At 34.2% G+C, this 19,275-nt stretch overlaps 2 protein-coding genes across 7 annotated transcripts; one reads left to right on the top strand and one right to left on the bottom strand.

The window, feature by feature from the left end:
* Positions 1 to 266: 266 nt before the first annotated feature.
* LOC108335824 (heat shock protein 90-5, chloroplastic) lies at positions 267 to 7,278 on the bottom strand. The gene is made up of 19 exons (XM_017571996.2): positions 6,903 to 7,278; positions 6,244 to 6,317; positions 5,922 to 6,047; positions 5,740 to 5,833; positions 5,566 to 5,649; positions 5,321 to 5,464; positions 4,857 to 4,973; positions 3,750 to 3,797; positions 3,550 to 3,630; positions 3,320 to 3,424; positions 3,098 to 3,238; positions 2,725 to 2,817; positions 2,521 to 2,598; positions 2,180 to 2,434; positions 1,880 to 1,982; positions 1,605 to 1,779; positions 1,397 to 1,502; positions 1,092 to 1,181; positions 267 to 793 (listed from the first exon to the last, which is right to left on the bottom strand). Exons 1-19 carry the CDS (start codon positions 7,152 to 7,154, stop codon positions 596 to 598), a joined length of 2,364 nt encoding a protein of 787 aa, XP_017427485.1. The 5' UTR covers positions 7,155 to 7,278; the 3' UTR covers positions 267 to 595.
* A 6,750-nt stretch (positions 7,279 to 14,028) lies between these two features.
* LOC108335935 (transcription factor bHLH49) lies at positions 14,029 to 18,243 on the top strand. 6 transcript variants are annotated; one of them, XM_052869209.1, is made up of 11 exons: positions 14,029 to 14,279; positions 14,378 to 14,501; positions 14,680 to 14,803; positions 15,116 to 16,075; positions 16,171 to 16,398; positions 16,474 to 16,539; positions 16,642 to 16,710; positions 16,828 to 16,899; positions 16,992 to 17,192; positions 17,502 to 17,589; positions 17,671 to 18,243. In XM_052869209.1, the coding sequence occupies exons 4-11, from the start codon at positions 15,182 to 15,184 to the stop codon at positions 17,706 to 17,708; spliced, it is 1,656 nt and encodes a 551-aa protein (XP_052725169.1). In that variant the 5' UTR covers positions 14,029 to 14,279; positions 14,378 to 14,501; positions 14,680 to 14,803; positions 15,116 to 15,181; the 3' UTR covers positions 17,709 to 18,243. The 6 variants fall into 6 exon arrangements, with proteins under 6 accessions (XP_052725169.1, XP_017427653.1, XP_052725164.1 ...); XM_017572164.2 differs by having other exon boundaries at positions 14,030 to 14,214; positions 14,579 to 16,075; XM_052869204.1 differs by having other exon boundaries at positions 14,030 to 14,279; positions 14,579 to 16,075.
* Positions 18,244 to 19,275: the final 1,032 nt, after the last annotated feature.

The raw sequence follows: 19,275 nt of genomic DNA, 5'->3' as shown, positions 1-19,275 counted from the left end.
ATATACATTTGGCACTATCTTCCAATTAAACTCCATGCATAAAGTGTTGTCAATTGAATTATTTAACTTACTCTCAATTTAATTATTCAGAAGCCCAAATTTTACTTGCCATCTGGGTGTTGCATTGGAAAATCATACTTAATGCGTATGGATCTATAGTTTAAACTTAATCGAACTTAAACACAGCCGTCTAAAGTATTTATAAAATGTTTCAATTAAGCATCGAACTAGTGTTGTCCGGTTAAACTACGCATCCATGACAGAAATGAGGGAACAAGAATCAACGATAATTTCATTTCAGCTTCCAGACTTGCTCCCAACCCCGTGAAAGATCTTCACACTGAAAAAGAATAATACAGTGACACGAGACCATGAAGCATCAAAATTGGCCCACCAACAAAACTAGTTCTTAAATTCCAAAAGGTCCAAAATGATTTGACCCTTGAGACATTCTTCACAGTTCTACATTTCAATGCTCCTTCAACACCATGAAAATCATAGGGGAAAAAAAAAACTAGTCTCTCTAATTCCTTTCCAACCTTTAAATTCATTATTTCCTATAATGCCAAAATTTTAAAATTCTGAGACAGTATGCCTAATCTGTTGTCCATGGATCAGTCTCTGCAATGACCTCAGAGGGCTCATAAACATTTGGCTCTGAACTTTCCTCATTCGAGCTTGACTCAGCTTCACCAGATGCTTCTCCCTCCTCATCTGATCTACCCCATCTTCCTCCTACGGCCATGGCCATCATTTCATAAATCTTATTACCCAACTCAGCTGGACTATCAGGCTGCATTATTGAGAAACTATGTTAATCAAAACTGCAGTTAACCCATATTTGTCACAACAGAATAAGCATTATCCCACTATATATCGTATTACCCAACTCAGCCGGGCTATCAGGCTGCTCTACTGAGAAACTATGTTTAGTCAAAACTGCTGATAACCTATATTCGTTACGGGAAAATAAGTCTTATCCTACTAGATGAGCTTAGCAATATCAATTACGTAACATCATTTCAGGGAGTTATAGACCAAATGTAGTCTATACATGTTATATATAAAATCAAATTTTATATTGCACTTACAGAAAATCCACTAGAAATTAGAGCTGTGTCGTATAAGAGATCGACTGCTCTCTTAGCTTCACTACTGTCAGGTGCATTCTTGCAGGCAGCCTGAAAGAAAGATAAAACGAATTAAAACAATAAGTCAGACAAGTTCAGTTCAGAGTATGGCTATGTATCAGTTTCTACATTCAATAATTGTGTGCTTTTAATCTCAAAAGTGTGTTTATGCTAAGTGTGTATGTTGTGTGCAAACTATAAGAAAACTTATTAATATTGTAACAACGTTTATAAATCAATAAACTCCAAAGTCAATGTCAACTCACACTCAAGTCTTTGATAATGGGGTGATCTGTATTAATCTCCAATATTCTCCTCCCCCTCATGAACTCCAAACTTGAAGTGTCCCCAAGAGCCTGTGCCTTCATTAGTCTGAAGAAATGAGAATTGAAATTTGTTTAAGCCTTATGTCATGAGAATGATCAACTGCTTGTAAGAGAATGGCTTGAAACGCTAAATGAGTTACTGACTAACCTCTCCATGTTTGCAGACCAACCAAACTTCCCTGATACAAGCACACAAGGAGATGAACTCAAGCGCTTAGAGATCTGAACTTTGGCAACCTTATCACCAAGCTGTTGTTTTATCCAATCACAGAGTAGGTTGTATTCTTGTTTGTTTTCCCTCTCTGTGACCTCGTCCTCATCACCTGATTCAATAATTTTTTTGAGAACAGTATTCAAAGCCAAATTTCCCGGAAACAAATTAGTATTTGAGCAATTGAAAGCAAGGTAGGAAATAATACAAACCTAATTCCAAATCCTCCTTACTGATATCAACAAATTTTTTTTCTTTATATGTCTGTAAGTTCTGAATGGCAACTTCATCAATGGGTTCAACCAAATAAAGAACCTATAACAATAGACACAATTAACTTCAGTTATATCAAGCATTTCAATCATACACAAAACCAGAAAGCCTAACCCTTCCACGAGATAGCAGGTTGGTACTGCAGAGGGAAGCTGGACACAACCCCCTCTTGACAACCTTGGCTACCATCTCCCCGACCAATTCCCTGTCTACAAGCACAAATTAACATGTAGAGATACCTCAATATCTTTCTGAATCAATCTCTCCACAAATGGAGCAGTCTTTGCACTCTTCAAGCTGTCAGTTGCTAGGTAAAAGATAGCCTTTTGGTTTTCTCCCATGTTTTCAACATAATCATCCAAGCTTTTAAGTTCCTCTTCACTTTTGGAAGTGTAAAACCTTAATAACGGTGTTATGCGCTTATGATTTCCAGTGTCTTCAATACAACCTAATTTTATAAACCTACCAAAGTTCTCCCAGAATTTCCTGTAGTCCTGGAATCACACAAAACTATTCATTAAATCAATAGACTCTAAATTCATATTCAAAATATAAAGAAGCTAGGTTTGCCGCTACGAACCTCTTTATTTTCACTTTCAGAAAGATCTTGAATCATATCAAATGCCTTCCGGACAAGTCTCTTTCTCATTATTCTTACCTGATTACAATATTATCAGAATAAAGTAACATCATTAGAAAAACAAAAATAATTATCAAACATCATTCATGTTTATCATATGAAATGAGTTATTTATATAAGCACGAAAAGTGGTAGTCCTCTTACAATTCTGCTTTCTTGAAGGATCTCTCGAGAAACATTGAGAGGAAGGTCATCTGAGTCAACCACACCCTTCACAAAGCTCAGGTAACGTGGAAACTGAAAAATAAAACGACAAGTAAAACATCAATTGTGCTCTTTAATGCTCCAAGCTCTTCCCTTTTAGGTAGCTGAGAACAGTCGATAAAATAAAGAGTAAGAAACAACAAAAGCACAGATATGACACATAAGAGCTTGAAGTTATACACCAGAGTAGGAACCAAACATTTTCCTTCTTTCATTATTCGTAATAACAATATAATGAAAGAGGGGCATTGACACAAATTTCAAATATACAAGACAAATCTCAGTTAAAAGCTTATGGTAAATTAGTACTCACCAGCTCCCCATCAAAATCATCTGAAATGAATACACGCTTGACATACAAGCGTATGTTCTTTGTTTTAGGATTCACTACTTCTTCGTTGTTAAGAGGTCCCATTCCTGGAACATATAGAATGCTTCTGAACTCGACCTCACCCTGCAGAGTTTAAAGCCTAGCCAAATTGATAACTACGTAAAGGAAATGACCTTCTGCTGATACAATAAATTTTCAAAATACCTCAGTGGTGAAGTGAGTATGTGCAAGTGGCTCTAAGAATTCATTAAAAGTCTTCTTGTAAAATTCACTGTACTCCTCCTTTTCCACTTCTTTTGGGTTCCGCATCTACCAAAAATTAAAAAAGAACTGCAAAGTTAGACCAGTAAGAGAGGCACTACAACAGAATGAATAAAAATACTGCACGGAAATAATGTCCTCGCACCATAAAAGTAGATATATCTCAAACTCACCCATATTGGCTTTGTTTCATTGGCTAATTCCCAATCCCAATACTTCTCGGTTTTAGTCTTTTTCACCATCTTTTTCTCACCCTTATAACACAAGCAGATACAGAGTCACTTCGTATTGGTAACAAATTAGAACACTTGGTACTGGTAACAAATTAGAAAAACAGTACAACACCAACATTAAGAAAGACTTAAGTCATTACCTCTACTTTTGGTTCTTCCCCTTCTTTGGGTTCTTCCTCCTCTTCCACCTGCCAATATTAAAATTAATTAATTAATTGATAATTAAATTAATGGCCAAAAAACCTAGAGCTAATTCATTTGCCACTCCATGAAAATCATTTCCATAAGCTTCAAAAGTATTTAAGAAAATAGAGAATGAGAATTAAAAGTAAATAAATTTAACATAGATAAAATGAGTCATTCGACAAGTATTATTATGCTTTTTTAATAAATAAACTAAAATTATTTTTTATACTTCAATTGTTTGACATTATTCATCCACAATATTTTCTATTCAATTGAAAAGAAAATGGTTGCTCCCTTTCCAGATGGAATCAATTTTCTAAAAGAACCCACGTTTTCAAGCATCACTTTAACACTTGTTTATAACCATCTCCTATTCACCACTAATCCCTCATTACAACCAACATCAATCCTCTCTGGCCTGAATATGCTAGCAAATATAGCCAAGTATCAACCCATTCACAGAAACCCAACGGTTATGTAAAACTTAAAATAAGCCAGTCATCCTAATGGTAGAATAAATTCACCTCAAACACAAACACCAAATAACAAGGAACCATTTCAAGTTTCCTTTCTACCTAACAGTTGTCTCACACTAACAATAACCCAGTCGTCCAAAAGGTGACAGAAACCATAGCTAATGTAGAACAAATTTTCCAACACAAACACAAAACAACAAGGAACCATTTCACGTTCCCTTTCTACCCTGGTTGATAAGTAAATATTTATAATTTACCATCAAGTGAAGACAAAATCCCATTATTCACTGACAGAAATCAATACCAAAAATCTTGACATCAACCTTGAACAATAGTAGAATCCAATGAGTGGGGTCTTAAATTACATAAGTAACTGTCATGTTTCCCCAACAAAAGAAATTAAAATAAAGCATTACATAGACAACAGAAAAGGCATGAGAAAATTATTGATAATAGATCAGTATAAAAACTACTGAACATATGTGCAAAGTAGAAAACTGCCACGTGTACACATATAATTGGTTTGGCACACTTCTGCCACCCAACATCAACACAGGAATCTGTAACAGGAGAAGGCCTGCTTACCTCCACAGTTTTCGACTTTTCTTGCCATGTGTAGATGGGGAAGGAAACAAACTGTGAGTAATTCTTCACCAAACCCTGAATCCTGGTTGGCTCAGAGAATTCATATTTGTCATCCTCCTGGCCAGTAGAGAAGAATTTGAGTGTTTTAACCACATAAAACATGTCGGCACTAAATTAATGTTCCAAATATTATACTATATTTAACCTTTTATTGAAAGAGGACAAATAAATTTCAAAAGCAGATTTCCAACTGAAATTTAAAATATTATACTATTTAATTAATATCAATTATCTGGCTAGACAAGAAACAAGAATTATTTGGGAGCATCAACCACATGTCTGTAATAAATTAGTTTTACAGTTTCCAAACAATATTATCCTGAGTTCAACCCTTCATCAATACATACTTCTTAGTTCTTACATTCGATGTAACCTTTCTAAAATTCGAAAGTAACATCACTCACTCTTAGATACAGTGTAATTTGTGTACCACGCCGCAAAAGGTTTTCCGGATCAGTTTCTTCCTTTATCACATAAGAGCTACTGTCAGCTTCTGCTTCCCACACATACTGCTTATCTGATCTTGGGCTCTTCGTAGAAACAACAACCTGATTGCCATGCAGAAATAGCCAATTAATGGCAAAATTCAGAAACAGTTAAAATCAGAAAAATCAACCAGCAGGATATGCTTAAGAAAGCCACTGTGTACCTTCTCAGCAACAAGAAAAGCAGAGTAGAATCCAACACCAAATTGTCCGATCAAACCATTATCTGCTCCTAGATCCTTGTTTTCCTATAACACAAGGGGGATATGAAAACATGATTGAAGAATTAAAGCATCAATTATCAATGAAAGCCACATTTCAGCTCAATGGAAAATCACCTTAAGTGCCTTCAAAAATTTTGAAGTACCACTCTGAGCTATAGTTCCAAGACAATCAATGAGCTCTTCTTTAGTCATTCCAATACCAGTATCTCTACAGGGTCAAGAGTTAACAGTTTAATACTCCTATTCAAAGGTACCCATGAAAAGTGAAATAAAACCAAAACAATACAGATACACACGTTATAGTAATAGTTCCCTTTTCTGGATCAGACTTTATACGTATCTCAAGATCTCCAGCATCTCCGAGCAAAGAAGGCTCAGTCACACTTAAGAATCTCAATTTGTCCAAAGCGTCACTAGCATTACTGGAAGAATAGAACAATCAACAAAATACATCACAGTCTAGAGATAGCATACTCATATCATATAACCCGTCTAGATATAGGTGCAAAAATCCAAAAGTGAAAAAAACCATGGCATCTACTAAAGCAACCTCTATTAGTATGCACTACTCAACAATAATAGCACAATCATGCAACATGGAAACATTAGTCAGATTACCTCACAAGTTCACGAAGGAAAACTTCCTTGTGGCTGTACAGACTGTGAACAATCAAATCCAACAATCGACTCACCTGCACAAAAGAAAAATGGAATAGACGTACTTCAGCAAAACTAATACACTTCATAACAGGAAATCTCCCTTCATTCCAAGCGAAATGCAAAAAGAAATTAATATATCCCTTCTTTCAGTAAAAATCATGCGCACTGACACTCCTTTATGCATTAAGTCTATCACTTACATATCAAAATTCCAAATTAAATGCAACAGATCTGTACGTGTTAGTAAAAGGATTTGCTAATATACACTTACTTGTTTTTCCTTAATCCTCCAAAATGAGAAACTAGATGATCGTAACTAGATGATGGTAGTATCACACACACACACACATAAAAATACCTGTCGAAATTCCAAACCAAGTACAACACACACACATAAAAATACCTGTCGAAATTCCAAACCAAGTACAAGAGTAAATTGACATTGAATTCATTTCCTAAGTAAATCTTTCTCTCGCACACACGCACACACTTCACGATGTCAGCTTATTTACTTGCAATTACAAGCCACACGTAATAGCAAAAAGGTTGAACCCTATCTAAAGACGACCAAAAACTACAAAAAGGTTAACAAACCTACAAACTCACTAAAAACACACCTCAGCCTGGTATTCAAACTTCTCCCCGGTGGTCTCCTCCTTCTCGGCCACGGCGGCCTCACATCGAACAGCGAGCTTCCTCTCGCGCCTCTGCGCCCATCTAAGCCCCGCGGCGGAGAAGAAACTCCTCCGGCGAGCGAGCTGCGGCGGCAGAAAAGCGCTTCTGAGAGGGGAAGCCCTTGAAAAGGAGGAAGAAGGAAGAAAAGAGGTAAGAGAGGCCGTGGCCATGGTTCTGCTCAGTACGGGAGCCATACTTTGAACTCTCCACACACAAGAGAGTGAGTAAGAGAGTGTTCCTTGTGATGTATTATCCCTAACTGTGACTTGGTGTGAGCTAGAATAACGAAAACCCCTTACAGAGAAATGAAGAAAGGGTTTAGTGAAGATATAATGCCAGAGATTGTTCTAGAATCATAGGAAGGGTTTTGGCCGTTTTACCGTCGGAATTGTAAGGCCTAGATTCTGCCACGACATGCCATATCCAGTCTTACATTGTATTTATTTTGTATTTTTTTTAATTAAAGTTTGTTGCAATAAAGGATAAATTGTCCGTGCAATTTGGTGCTAAGAGAAATGTTGTTACCTTTTACCACGGAAGTAAAAGGTTTAATTATATGGTTAATTTTTATTTCTCGTTATTTTTCTTAAATAGATTTTTTAGTTATTTTTTATTTTAATTGGATAAATTTTATTTTATTTGTAGAAGAAAAGTTGACATTTTAAGAATTACAAGAAACAAACATTTTTATTGAAAAAGGGTATTCGTGCCAAAGGGACTTTGCTGCAAGGCCCAAATTAAGAAAAACAGTGGATTTTTTTATATATTTTGTTATTTTTAATGATAATAAAAAGGGTGCCCAACTGTTCATTTGATCCATAAGATTGGGCCATGCCAATGAATCCAACATGAAGAAAATGGTTCACTAAGTGCGAGATAAAACAGTGACAGGCCCATCAGCTGCAAGATGAAACAAGTATGCACTGTAAACCATAAAAGTAAAAAACGTAATGGAGTCAAAATGAAGCTATCAGGAACTGGGCTATTCGAGTATGCCTAAATCAGACACTACTGTCTTACCAAACATGCGAAGACAAACCTAACCAGACAAACATGCAAAATATGAAACAAACAGTACTAGGCCCCAAATAAAACGCTAAGGCAGATGATATAACTTCATGCACAAATAAACACACCAAACATAATTATCCAGACAGATTCGATGCTTCCTCTCTTGCAATAATACTGGGCTAACATGTAACCACACAGCTTTAATATACACGCACCAATCAGGAAAACGAAACCCAGAATCACGCCGGCTCAAACACGCATACTTGCACACAGAAAATAAACCAGAAGACTCACGCCGTCGTTATATATTTGTTCTTCTTTATATTGTCCATTGCTTGCAAACTCCCTTTACTGTTATTTTATCCTTTAAACAATTTTTTAGATTTTGATAAGTTTCGATTTAAGTAAAATTCTTATTGAATTCATTGGGAGATAACTTGGGATGGCTAATCCTCTATGTGCTCATATCTTGAATAGAATAAAAGTTATATCTAATCAATATTTAATTAATTCAATTAGTTATCGAGATGTTGTTTGAAGAAGAAAACTACATTTAATGCATGCATGCAATGTCAAAGCTATCCAGACACAAGGAAGTCATTTAAGTGAGTATGAAGTTTGACAAAATGACTATAAAAGGATTTGTATTGGCATTTTTCTTCCCCTCTTATATAAATCCATTTTCTAGTTGTTGTGAATAAAATTAAATTGTAACGGCTTTAACTTTCAGATGACAGTCTATTCATCCTATTATATGTTATATGTTGTACATATATACGTTGTTGTTAATGAGAAAATATAACACTCGTTTTTTCTCTTTATCTGCATTACACTCCCTGTTGTATTATCTCTCAAACACCTACCTAGCGCTAACACCAGTAAGGAAAAAGTAAGAAGAAGAAGAGTTAGATTTGCAAAAAGTGTTGAAAAACTGCCAAAATGTTTTGTGTGTCCAAATTAAGCTTTATAAAGAACATTCTTTATGTTTAATCTTTAACAAACTAATAATGTGCTTAACCTTATAAATGTCCAAAGATGTAAATTCTCTCCAGTGAGGGAAACCTGTGATACGTTGATCACATAAATATATTTTCTTTATCATGAGTCATGATTGGTTTGCTATTTAAAGAATACTCATGTTAAGTTAGGAGTGACTTGTTGTTTAAATAGTACTCAAATGGGATTAGTAAGGACTGACTATGATTTGAAGAATACCCAGGGTTTTAAACTAAAATTGGCTAAGTGTCAAAGATTACTTGTGGAGTAAGCCAAGACTTGCTACTATTTGAAAAATACTCATTTGTACTACGCTACAATAGTTTTTATAGTGAAACTTAGTTGGCTAAGAACTGGACGTAGTTTGCACTATCATTCAAACTAGAATAAAAATACTAAGTAATAATATCTTCTTCCTAAATTTTTCCATTGTTTGTTATTTTGTGTGTTAACTAAAGAAAGAGAGCCTACAAGAAAAAAGGATTTAAAAAATTCACTAACATATTATTTGTTATGTAAATCATTGTTTGACTACTCAGTATATATGATACTTCGCTAAAAACATTTTTAAAAAATTAGAAAGAAATTCAACTTTCTTTCTTTTTGTATTTTATAACTTAGCAATGTAAACATGTTGGTCGCTTCATTCTATTAAAATTGTACTATAATAAATATATGAAACAAGTAAGGAAACAAAACATGCTTAAGTGAGTTAACTTACATAACCCAGTAATGCAATATATCAAGTCATTTTATAAAATCTTTGACCTATTGAAAGTGATTCGAGTTGAGTTAAACTTTTTTAACTCAATCTATAAGGAATTAACCTATTTAAACAAGATTGAATGAGCTTGACACACTAATTAAACTTTGTTATTTCTTAACTTCATGTTCTTTAACACATTTTGTTCATTTTAAAGCGTACAAAAAGTATCTAAACAAAAAGAAGAAAGGATAAGTTGTTTTTGAAATTTGTTATGACACCTCGTTTGAAAAGAATAAATAAAAAATAAATGAGCATGATCTTTATAGAAAAAAAAAGATGAGTCTACCATGTTTCACGAGAATGAGAGGAAAAAAATATTTTTCATCGTGTTTCTAATATTACAATGAATGAAAGCTAGATTTTTAAAAATGAGTTAAAACTTGTGGTCAACTCGATCCATCATGCGTTTGAGCTAAGTTAGGTTAAAAAAGATTTGCAAATTTCAATACAAGCCAAAAATGAACCTGACCCATCTATGAACACTGAATTGAACTCGTGGTGAACCAACCTAGACCTAAAAGAAAAACTCACCTCATTCTTAACTTAATAGTCTAGCCCAAAGCACAAGCAATTTTTTAAAAAAAAAAATTTGGGAGAGAGAGGCCCACACCCATGACACTTCATTCACTCATTACCTTTGTCTTTTATTAATCATTTTCTTTTCATAAGGCAATAAGGTATGCTATAAGGTTTTTGAGTTTCTATTCCAACTTTGTGCAACTTGTAATTATCGCGTCACGCACCATAGCCATGCATAACGTACGATGGGCCACTGCTACACAAACCACCTCCCATCGCAATGCCACATTGTGACTTCATTCACACCTTCAAACTCTCTACTATCACTTCTTTTGATTTCTACCATTAAACACTAACTTCCTTTAATTATTTATTACTCAGTCTTTTAATATTATTAGTTAACATATTTTTTATTGTAGATAAGGATAAAGAAGATGCTTCAAGAGATGAAAATGTTTTAGATTTATCCATGCTTTAATTTTATAGTCTTGATAAATAACAACAAAGATTTTATGTTAGGAATAATTTGTATTTTTGTAATTTTGAATTTTATTTAAAGTTTAATATGATTTTAAGTTCTATTGAAGTTTAAGCTTTAAAATGAATATGTTGCTTTGACTTTTGAGATTATTTAGATTTTATTTAAAATTATAATTTAATTTTTAAGATAAATGATCTATTTATCTCATAAAATAAGAAAAAAAATTTAAAATAGGTTAGGACTTTTTGAATTTTGTTACATATTTAAAAAATGTTAAATTTAAAAAGTTGTATATTTTTTAATTAAGTGAATTAATTCATTTAATCTATTAATTCGTAGTGAAACTCAAATTTTTTAACTAATATGTAAGTCTAATTAAGTTGTTTCATTAAGTGATAACATAACAAAGACACCAATTTTTTACAACTTTAACAAAATCCATATTCCCTGTTTTTCAAGAATAAAGCAGTAATATATCCATTATTAAAATCGTTACTAAAATCTTATGGCATATTCTTTTTACCTTTTTCTTATCTAAAGTCTATTCCTTTTGTTAACTTCATGTTGTTTAGTGTTCGGCTTGAAATGAGAAATGCGTGAATAAAAATAGAAATGAAAAAAGTTTTTGGAATATGTTATGACAACTCATTTGAAATGAAGGAACAAAACTGAAATGAACGTCAATTTCATACAAAGAAAAGAGTCTCACTATACAAAATTTCTTCACCAGAATGGTCAAAAATAGAGGAAAAAAAATACATCAATTATTATCAACATCCCTTTTTTTCTAATAACTATTTCACAAATTGTTTTAATAATAAAAATAATATATAAACAAGTTTTTTGAAATAAAATCATATACATATATTTACTAATTTAAGTAATATCTTAAAGTATATCAAAATTTAATTGATAAAAATACTCTCGTATATTATAAATTCTAAGAGTTAAGATTAAAGTTATTTGAATAATTTTTTATTTTAAATTGAAAATAAAAATTATTAAAATATTTTTATGCTCAAAGTAAGTTTTCTTTTGTGAATAGGATATTTTTATCAATTAAAATTTGGTAAATTTTAAGTGGTTATATAAATTAACATGTCTATATATATATATATATATATATATATATATATATATATTATAGGTTTAATACTTATTTTGGTCCCTCTTTTCGTAGGGTCTGTTCAAAGTGGTCCTCATTTTTTTCAAAAGTTCACTAACATTCTACTTCTCGCAAAAACGATGCACGTTAGTCCTTTTTGGTTACGGCGTTAAAAAGACTAACGGCACAGTTGTCCAACTGGCACAAAACTGATGAGTTGTACAGTTTTGGTTGAGGTGGCACTGTGACTTCATTATGTGTTAAAATAAAATAATTTAAAATGATTTAATATAATTTAAAATGATTTAAATTAATTTAAAAGATAGTGTTAAAAATAATTTTAGGATTAACTAAAGCGATTGGGGTAAAATCAACTCGCGATTTCGGGACGATTTAGGGTTCAACAATCAGCTTTCCAAGAGTGCAGATTTTGATTATTGGTGAAATCAAATTCGTGGTTCGTCGAAGAGCGGGGATTGTTCTCAAATCAGACCACACATCTACCTTTCTGTCATCAAAAATTTCAGAACCTGACAAAACAAGGGTCTTCAACCATGCTTGGTGACTCGATTCAAGAAAGATTGATTCTATGTCAGGAAAGTGGATATGTGTATACTGAAGTACAAAAGCAACACCTACTGGCTTTATTCCCTGATACAATGTGGAACAAACCTCATCTGCTAGACGCTGAGGCTCCTGCAGTCGTTTGGCAAATACATCAGCCACACGAGAGAGCTTGCTTAAACCCACAACTCTTTGGCCAGAAGGGACATATCCCACATGACACTTGATTTGGAATGGCAGCAAGCAAGAATCACAATAGGAATAAAGGTCAAGGTTTCAGACAATCACGAGTCCACCTTCATAAATCCTTCAGAACAACAGTAGCACGAATCTCCAACAACCCTAACCTTTGCTTTTAGATTTGAGAACAAATGTAGCACGACTCACCAACAACCCTAACTTTGCTTTTTAATTTGGGAAAAACAACCATGAATCCCTTTACTTTCAGGATGAATCAGCAATTCACAGTGCCACCTCAACTAAAACTGTACAACTCATCAGTTTTGTGCCAGCTGGGCATGTGTGCCGTTAGTCTTTTTAACGTCGTAACCAAAAAGGACTAACGTGCATCGTTTTTGCGAGAAGTAGGATGTTAGTGAACTTTTGAAAAAAAGAAGAACCACTTTGAACATATCCTACAAAAAGAGAGACCAAAATAAGTATTAAACCATATATTATATTATATTATATTATATTATATTGTGTAAACTTTAAAAACTATCAACCATGATCATTTCCTGTACTCCTTTTCTTGTCACTTGTTTTGTAACTATAATTAAACCATAACCACAATTATGTTTGATAAAGAACTGATTATGATATTCAATGGTGCTATATTGCAAACATATTCTACATACCATAAAAAAAATTGTTTATATTTTTGGACATGAAAAATCTTTCATTGTCTAAGTGAAAAGATAATTAATACAATAAATAGATAAAAGACGACAGTATAAATTACTTAGAAGGCCATTCAATTAAATGACTACGTACAAATTTATTCATTTATACAGTAAATGTCTCAGAACAAATATAAATAATACTTTCAATTGGTTATCCCTATATAAGTGTTAAATAGTTCTGGAATGATATAAAATAATTTATTTTGGTAATGCTATTTATTTGAAGTTACTCTGCGTGACCGTTAAATTGATGAAATAGTATGGTTGCAATTATTTATGTTGGGCATTAATTCTTGAAAGCAATGCTTTTCTCTTTTGTTTTGATTATTTGATAGGCACTACAAACAAACAATAGAGTATGATGCATAAGACGTTGCAAAGGTGCATTGGCACAGACAATGTATCTTCTTTTAATGTTCCCTTCTCTCTCTCTAAGAACCCTAAGAACCTAGACAATGCATCTAACAATAATAATAATAATAATCCTTAGTGCAAGATCCATATGGCTTGTTTTTGGTTTATAAGAGATTATTTATATTGCAGGCAAAAAAAGAAATGAATGGATGACCCCAGCTAGATTTGGGGGCCTTGACCAAAACTAGAGGAAAAGGGTTATTAAAGATCCTCCATGCACTTCTTTCAAGGCGTAATAAAGGACAATTCAATAAGATAAGAGAAAAACAGCCCAGGTAAGAGTTGGCAATGTCAGTTGCTAGCTCAAACTGATATGATTATCACATAGAAGTTCCCCAAAAATATGAAAAAGTAGGATAAACAATCATTATTAATTTCTCAAAATTGAGGAAGAGGACCTTAAGGGGCAGGTCTTTTTATTAGTGTTATTTATTATTTTACAGTACCTGTGGCGGTGGTTAATCATCAAAAGCTCTCTTTTTGATGCGAGCGTGAGGTATATAAATGGAGCTTCTATGCCATTACCTTTTTCTTTCTACACTCTCCTTCATGAACACATTGGTCTGTTAGCTGTATTTTCCCCTCTTTCTACTACCGTTATTGTTTTTTTCTCCTCTTCTCTCTCTAAATATGATTTTTTCTCTCTCCATGTGCCACAGTAAAAGGCACGTTTGTCATCAAGGAGCAAGTTTGAAGAAATCCCAAATTGAATAAAGTGGTTTTGATTTGAGGAAAAAGCTTGAATGGAAGGCAGAGTTCCGAAAGTTGGAGGATCAGAAATGGGTATCTTTGTCTTCCCACTTTTAAAGTTGGGTCCTTTTGTAATTTTATAATCTTCTTTTCTCTCTCTGTCTTTGCAGGTTGGGTTCTGTAACACTGACTAGGGCTTGAATGGGGGTATTTATTATGCTGAAATCAATGTTGTTTGCATAATTGACTGTTTCCATGGACTTCTTTTCAGCCCTTTCTTTGAACAGTCAGTTTTAGCTTCTCTCTCTCCTGGGGGGGCCTTCTTTATGATTTTTGGTACTTCAAGTTCAGTGTTGGCTTTGGAAATGGTAGCTGCCATGCTCGTGTGAACTTTGGTACATCTTTTGGGTACTTGGATTTTGTTTGAACCTCTTGCAAATTTTGCCATCATTTACTCAAGCTGCGTTTTCTCTTCCCGCATCTAGCCTTTTTTTGTGCTTCAAGCACTTAGCCAAGTTTCTAGTTCCTTCAGTTCTAAAGGTTTTCCTGGATTCTGGTTGATGCTTGTGATGGAATCATGTTTGTTGAATTTGTATTGAGGCTTAGGAGGCTCCATCTGTTATTTTGTTTATTTGAAATTTGACCATTTTTTATATTTGGCCACTGTTGAAGGTACTTACTGTTAATTTCCTCTGATTACCAATTAGTTAGGAAAAAAGATCATAGAAAAGAATCTGCTAGTGGAGTGGTTTGGTATATGTTGTTGAGGAGGGATGGATATGAGTGACAAAGAGAAGTTCGAGGTGGATAGAAACGAGGATCCTATGGGTTATTCTAGTGGTATGCACTCGGATTGGAGATTCGGGGGTGCAAATCTTGCAAATTCTTCTGCAGGTTTGGTTGCCATGGGAAATTCTGTGAATGCCAGCAGAGGGGATTTGATTGGTTCGTCTTCATGTTCCTCTGCTTCAATGGTGGACTCTTTTGGTGCAAGCTACTGGGACAACACCACCGGCTCCCGAAACCTGGGATTTTGTGACTTTAATGTCCACAACAATGGGGGTTCTTCAAATACTGCTGGAATTAGAAAAGATGGCTTTGGCTTTGGAAGAGTAGCTCAGGTTCATCATGGAACACTTGAAATGGCTTGGAGCCCTGCTAATTCTATGTTACAGAATGGCCCGGGGTTGTTTCCGCACAGTTTATCTCAGTTTCCAACTGATTCTGGATTCATTGAGAGAGCTGCAAGATTCTCATGCTTCAGTGGGGGGAATTTTACTGATATGGTGAACTCTTATGGTATTGCTCAATCAACAGGGGTTTATGGGGCAAGAGATGCAATTGCAGGCCATGGGTTGAAATCTGTAACTGAAGGGCAATCTCAAGGAGGTGATATGAATGTAATTGAAGCTACGAAAGATTTGTCTCCATCTGTTGAGCATCTGGCTTCTAAAGGAAGCCCTCTCAAGAGTGATAAAAGAAGTGAAGGTCATATTACGTCTCAAGATGATGGGAAGCTATCTCTTGTTAGGCCTGCTAATGAGTCTGATAGAGCTGAATCTAGTGATGATGGTGCTGGCCAGGATGATTCTCCATTGATGGAAGGTGCTAGTGGAGAGCCTTCAATCAAAGGGCTAAACTCAAAGAAAAGGAAAAGAAGTGGGCTGGTATGGTTGTGGCTAATGATTCAGATGTATCTACTGTATGTGTGACGCTGTGATGCTATATCCTCTTACCCATTTGATTATTTTCATTGTGGTAGGACGCTGATAATGGGAAAGGCAATGGAGCTCCAGAAATTCCTAATGATGCTGCTCAGGACAACTCTGACAATCAACAGATGGTAGGCCATCAACCAATTCCAGCAACCAAGTCATCTGGGAAGAATGCCAAACTAGGGTCTCAAGCTTCTGATCCACCTAAGGAGGAATACATACATGTTAGGGCTCGCCGGGGTCAAGCAACAAATAGCCATAGCCTTGCTGAGAGAGTAAGATTTTGTGAGAACTCTGTCATGAAAATGAAGCTTTTGGATGAAGAATTTTAAATTAGATTTTCACTGCAGGTTAGGAGGGAAAAGATAAGTGAAAGGATGAAGTTTCTTCAAGACCTTGTACCGGGATGCAGCAAGGTGGCTTCTGAGTTTGAAATTTGAAGAATTCACTGTCATAGTATTATCTGTTCTGGTATCACATTCTTTTAACACTTTTCTTATTACTTTCTATGCTTTTAGGTCACTGGCAAGGCAGTAATGCTAGATGAAATAATCAACTATGTACAATCACTTCAGAGACAGGTTGAGGTATGGGTGGGAAACTTCTCTCTCTATTGCCACTTGTTGCAATGTATATTCTGGTTCTGCTTAAGCATACATTTTTTTTTTCAAGTTAAATTGACACCCATCTTTTTCATTTGGCAGTTTTTGTCTATGAAACTTGCAACAGTAAATCCGCGGCTGGATTTTAATATTGAAGGACTTCTTTCAAAAGATGTAAGTTATCAGTTTATTTACATACCAGTGGGTAAAGATTTATATTCTGTTCAAGTGTCTGATCGTGTTACATCGTGAACATTATATGTCAGATTCTTCAACATCGGCCTGGTCCTTCTTCTGGTCTAGGGTTTCCTCTAGATATATCCATGGCTTTTCCTCCATTACATCCATCTCAACCAGGGCTGATTCATCCAATTATTCCCAACATGGCAAACTCGGCTGACATTCTTCAAAGAAACATCCATCAACAGTTAGCTCCCTTGAATGGTGAATTGAAGGAGCCAAATCAGGTATTCATCCATTGGAATGTCAAGCATTTCTCATTCACCATGCACATAATTTCTCTGCTTATGTGAGTAAACACTTCAAGTTTGGGTGCTACATTAATGATAGATTTGTGAATGGATAATATTTGGTATGGATTGTGGCACATAAGCAATGTTGAAAATCCTCCATCAACCAAACTTACATTTAGTTTCCGTGGCCATCCTTTGCTGTTATACAACAAATTACCTATGCTTATGTTAAATTGTTGTTTATCCAATATTTGGCTGACTACATTCTTCAATCATTTTATTTTCATACACAATTTGTAATAGCTATCTGATGTATGGGATGATGAGCTTCACAACGTCGTACAGATGAGTTTTGCAACAACTGCTCCCCTGAGTAATGAAAATGTTGATGGTATGCATTCCCCAACAAACAACCCCTTTAAGTTAAGTTACATTTTTTCAACCAAATTACCTTTGCCACATGCTGTTGTAGGTACTGTGTCAGCAAGTCAGATGAAAGTTGAACTTTGATGTATACTCTACGTACATTCATCTTCACTACAGCACGTATTTGGCTTTCATTCTTGTCAGGTCCAAATAACTAAAGCTCAGAGTTCTACACAAGGCTCACCAAACATGGAGGCCATAATCACAATTCCCTGCAATATATTTTAGATGAGATACTACTGAGTAATGTTCTGGTGTCTAGGCCTTTTGAGGGCAGTGACATACTCTACTAGGTTAGAGGATGTAGAGCAGCATTTAAGGATGTTTCCGTTTTCAAGCGTGAATATATGTATCATATGCTTAGAAGTGGAATTCTATTTTATCAAAATAGGTTTGCTCACTGGATATATTAAAGAATGTAAAGACAGGATCTCACTGAGTCTGATGAACCTGGAGAAATGCTAAAGCAAATTTTTTTGGGCTGAGCATAGCTTACAAAGTGCTATGAGAACCTGTTAATGCTTTTTCATTTTGATTCTTGCTAGTTGCTTGCTTGCACATAATGTAATGATGCTTTTTCTGCCCAACAATTAACTATGTTACATTCTTTCATGGACCACTTTCAGATGTAGATGACACTTTAGTGAGCTTTTTGTTTAGACTCTTTCCTTGCAATGGAACTGATAACGTGTTCCTGAGTATCACAGTCAGCATTATATCGTGCCTATTGAGCTTAAATTCATGGACATTGGTCAATACTCTGCATTGTGTAAACAGAGGAAGGAATAAATTTTAGAGGATCCGCCGTTGGTATACAAAAAGTTCTTAAAGTAGTTAAGGTACTGGTAAGCAAAATATAATGGTTAAATAATACAAAAAGTTCTTAAAGTAGTTAAGGTACTGGTAAACAAAAAGTTCTTAATATAGTCTTTTGAGTTCTAGCTTTACTTTTGTTGTTCGAATTATTCTACACCGTCTCTCAATTTATTTTTTAGCAATTATTTAATAAAGGTTTCTAATTTTTCTTTGCACTAGAAATATTCAATTGGGTATTATTTTTCCAGTTTCAATGTATTTTTCACTTCTGTTCTATTAAAAGAGTTAATATAGTTTCTTCGTGTTAGAATTGGTTAAGGATTATTCGTTAAGGATAATGATATTTTGAAAATATTTTTTTAATAACATTTTAACACTTTCTCTTATTTTGTGATTGATCTATATTAGTGTTTATGATTATTATTATTGATTGTGGAGTAATTTTAGTCTAATAGTAGAATGACAAGTAATGTTAGAATAGTAAAAAAATGTTATCATGTTAAATATTAATTGAGAACGTGGTACTATAAATGATACTTGTTAAATGACGTAATTGCATTAAATATTTATTATTGTTTACTCTTTAGACGGTGTCGGTATTAATTTAGTGAAAAGAATCACATTAAAAAAATTTCATAAAAAGTAAGGACTATATTAAGAAGATAAAAGTTGAAAGATTGCATTGAATAATTTCGACAGAAATTGGGATAAAAAAGCTTTTAAACAAAAAAGATAATATTTTTGAAGGAACTAGAATAATACTTTGTTTCATGTATTGGTAAATCCAATACTCATTATTTCTATCACATATCTAGTTAAACATTAACCAAACATT

This window comes from Vigna angularis, chromosome 10, assembly GCF_016808095.1.
Source record: "Vigna angularis cultivar LongXiaoDou No.4 chromosome 10, ASM1680809v1, whole genome shotgun sequence".
NCBI classification, from domain to species: Eukaryota; Viridiplantae; Streptophyta; class Magnoliopsida; order Fabales; family Fabaceae; genus Vigna; species Vigna angularis.
The sequence above is the reverse complement of the archived record's forward strand: the minus strand, read 5'-3'. Positions and strand labels throughout refer to the sequence as shown.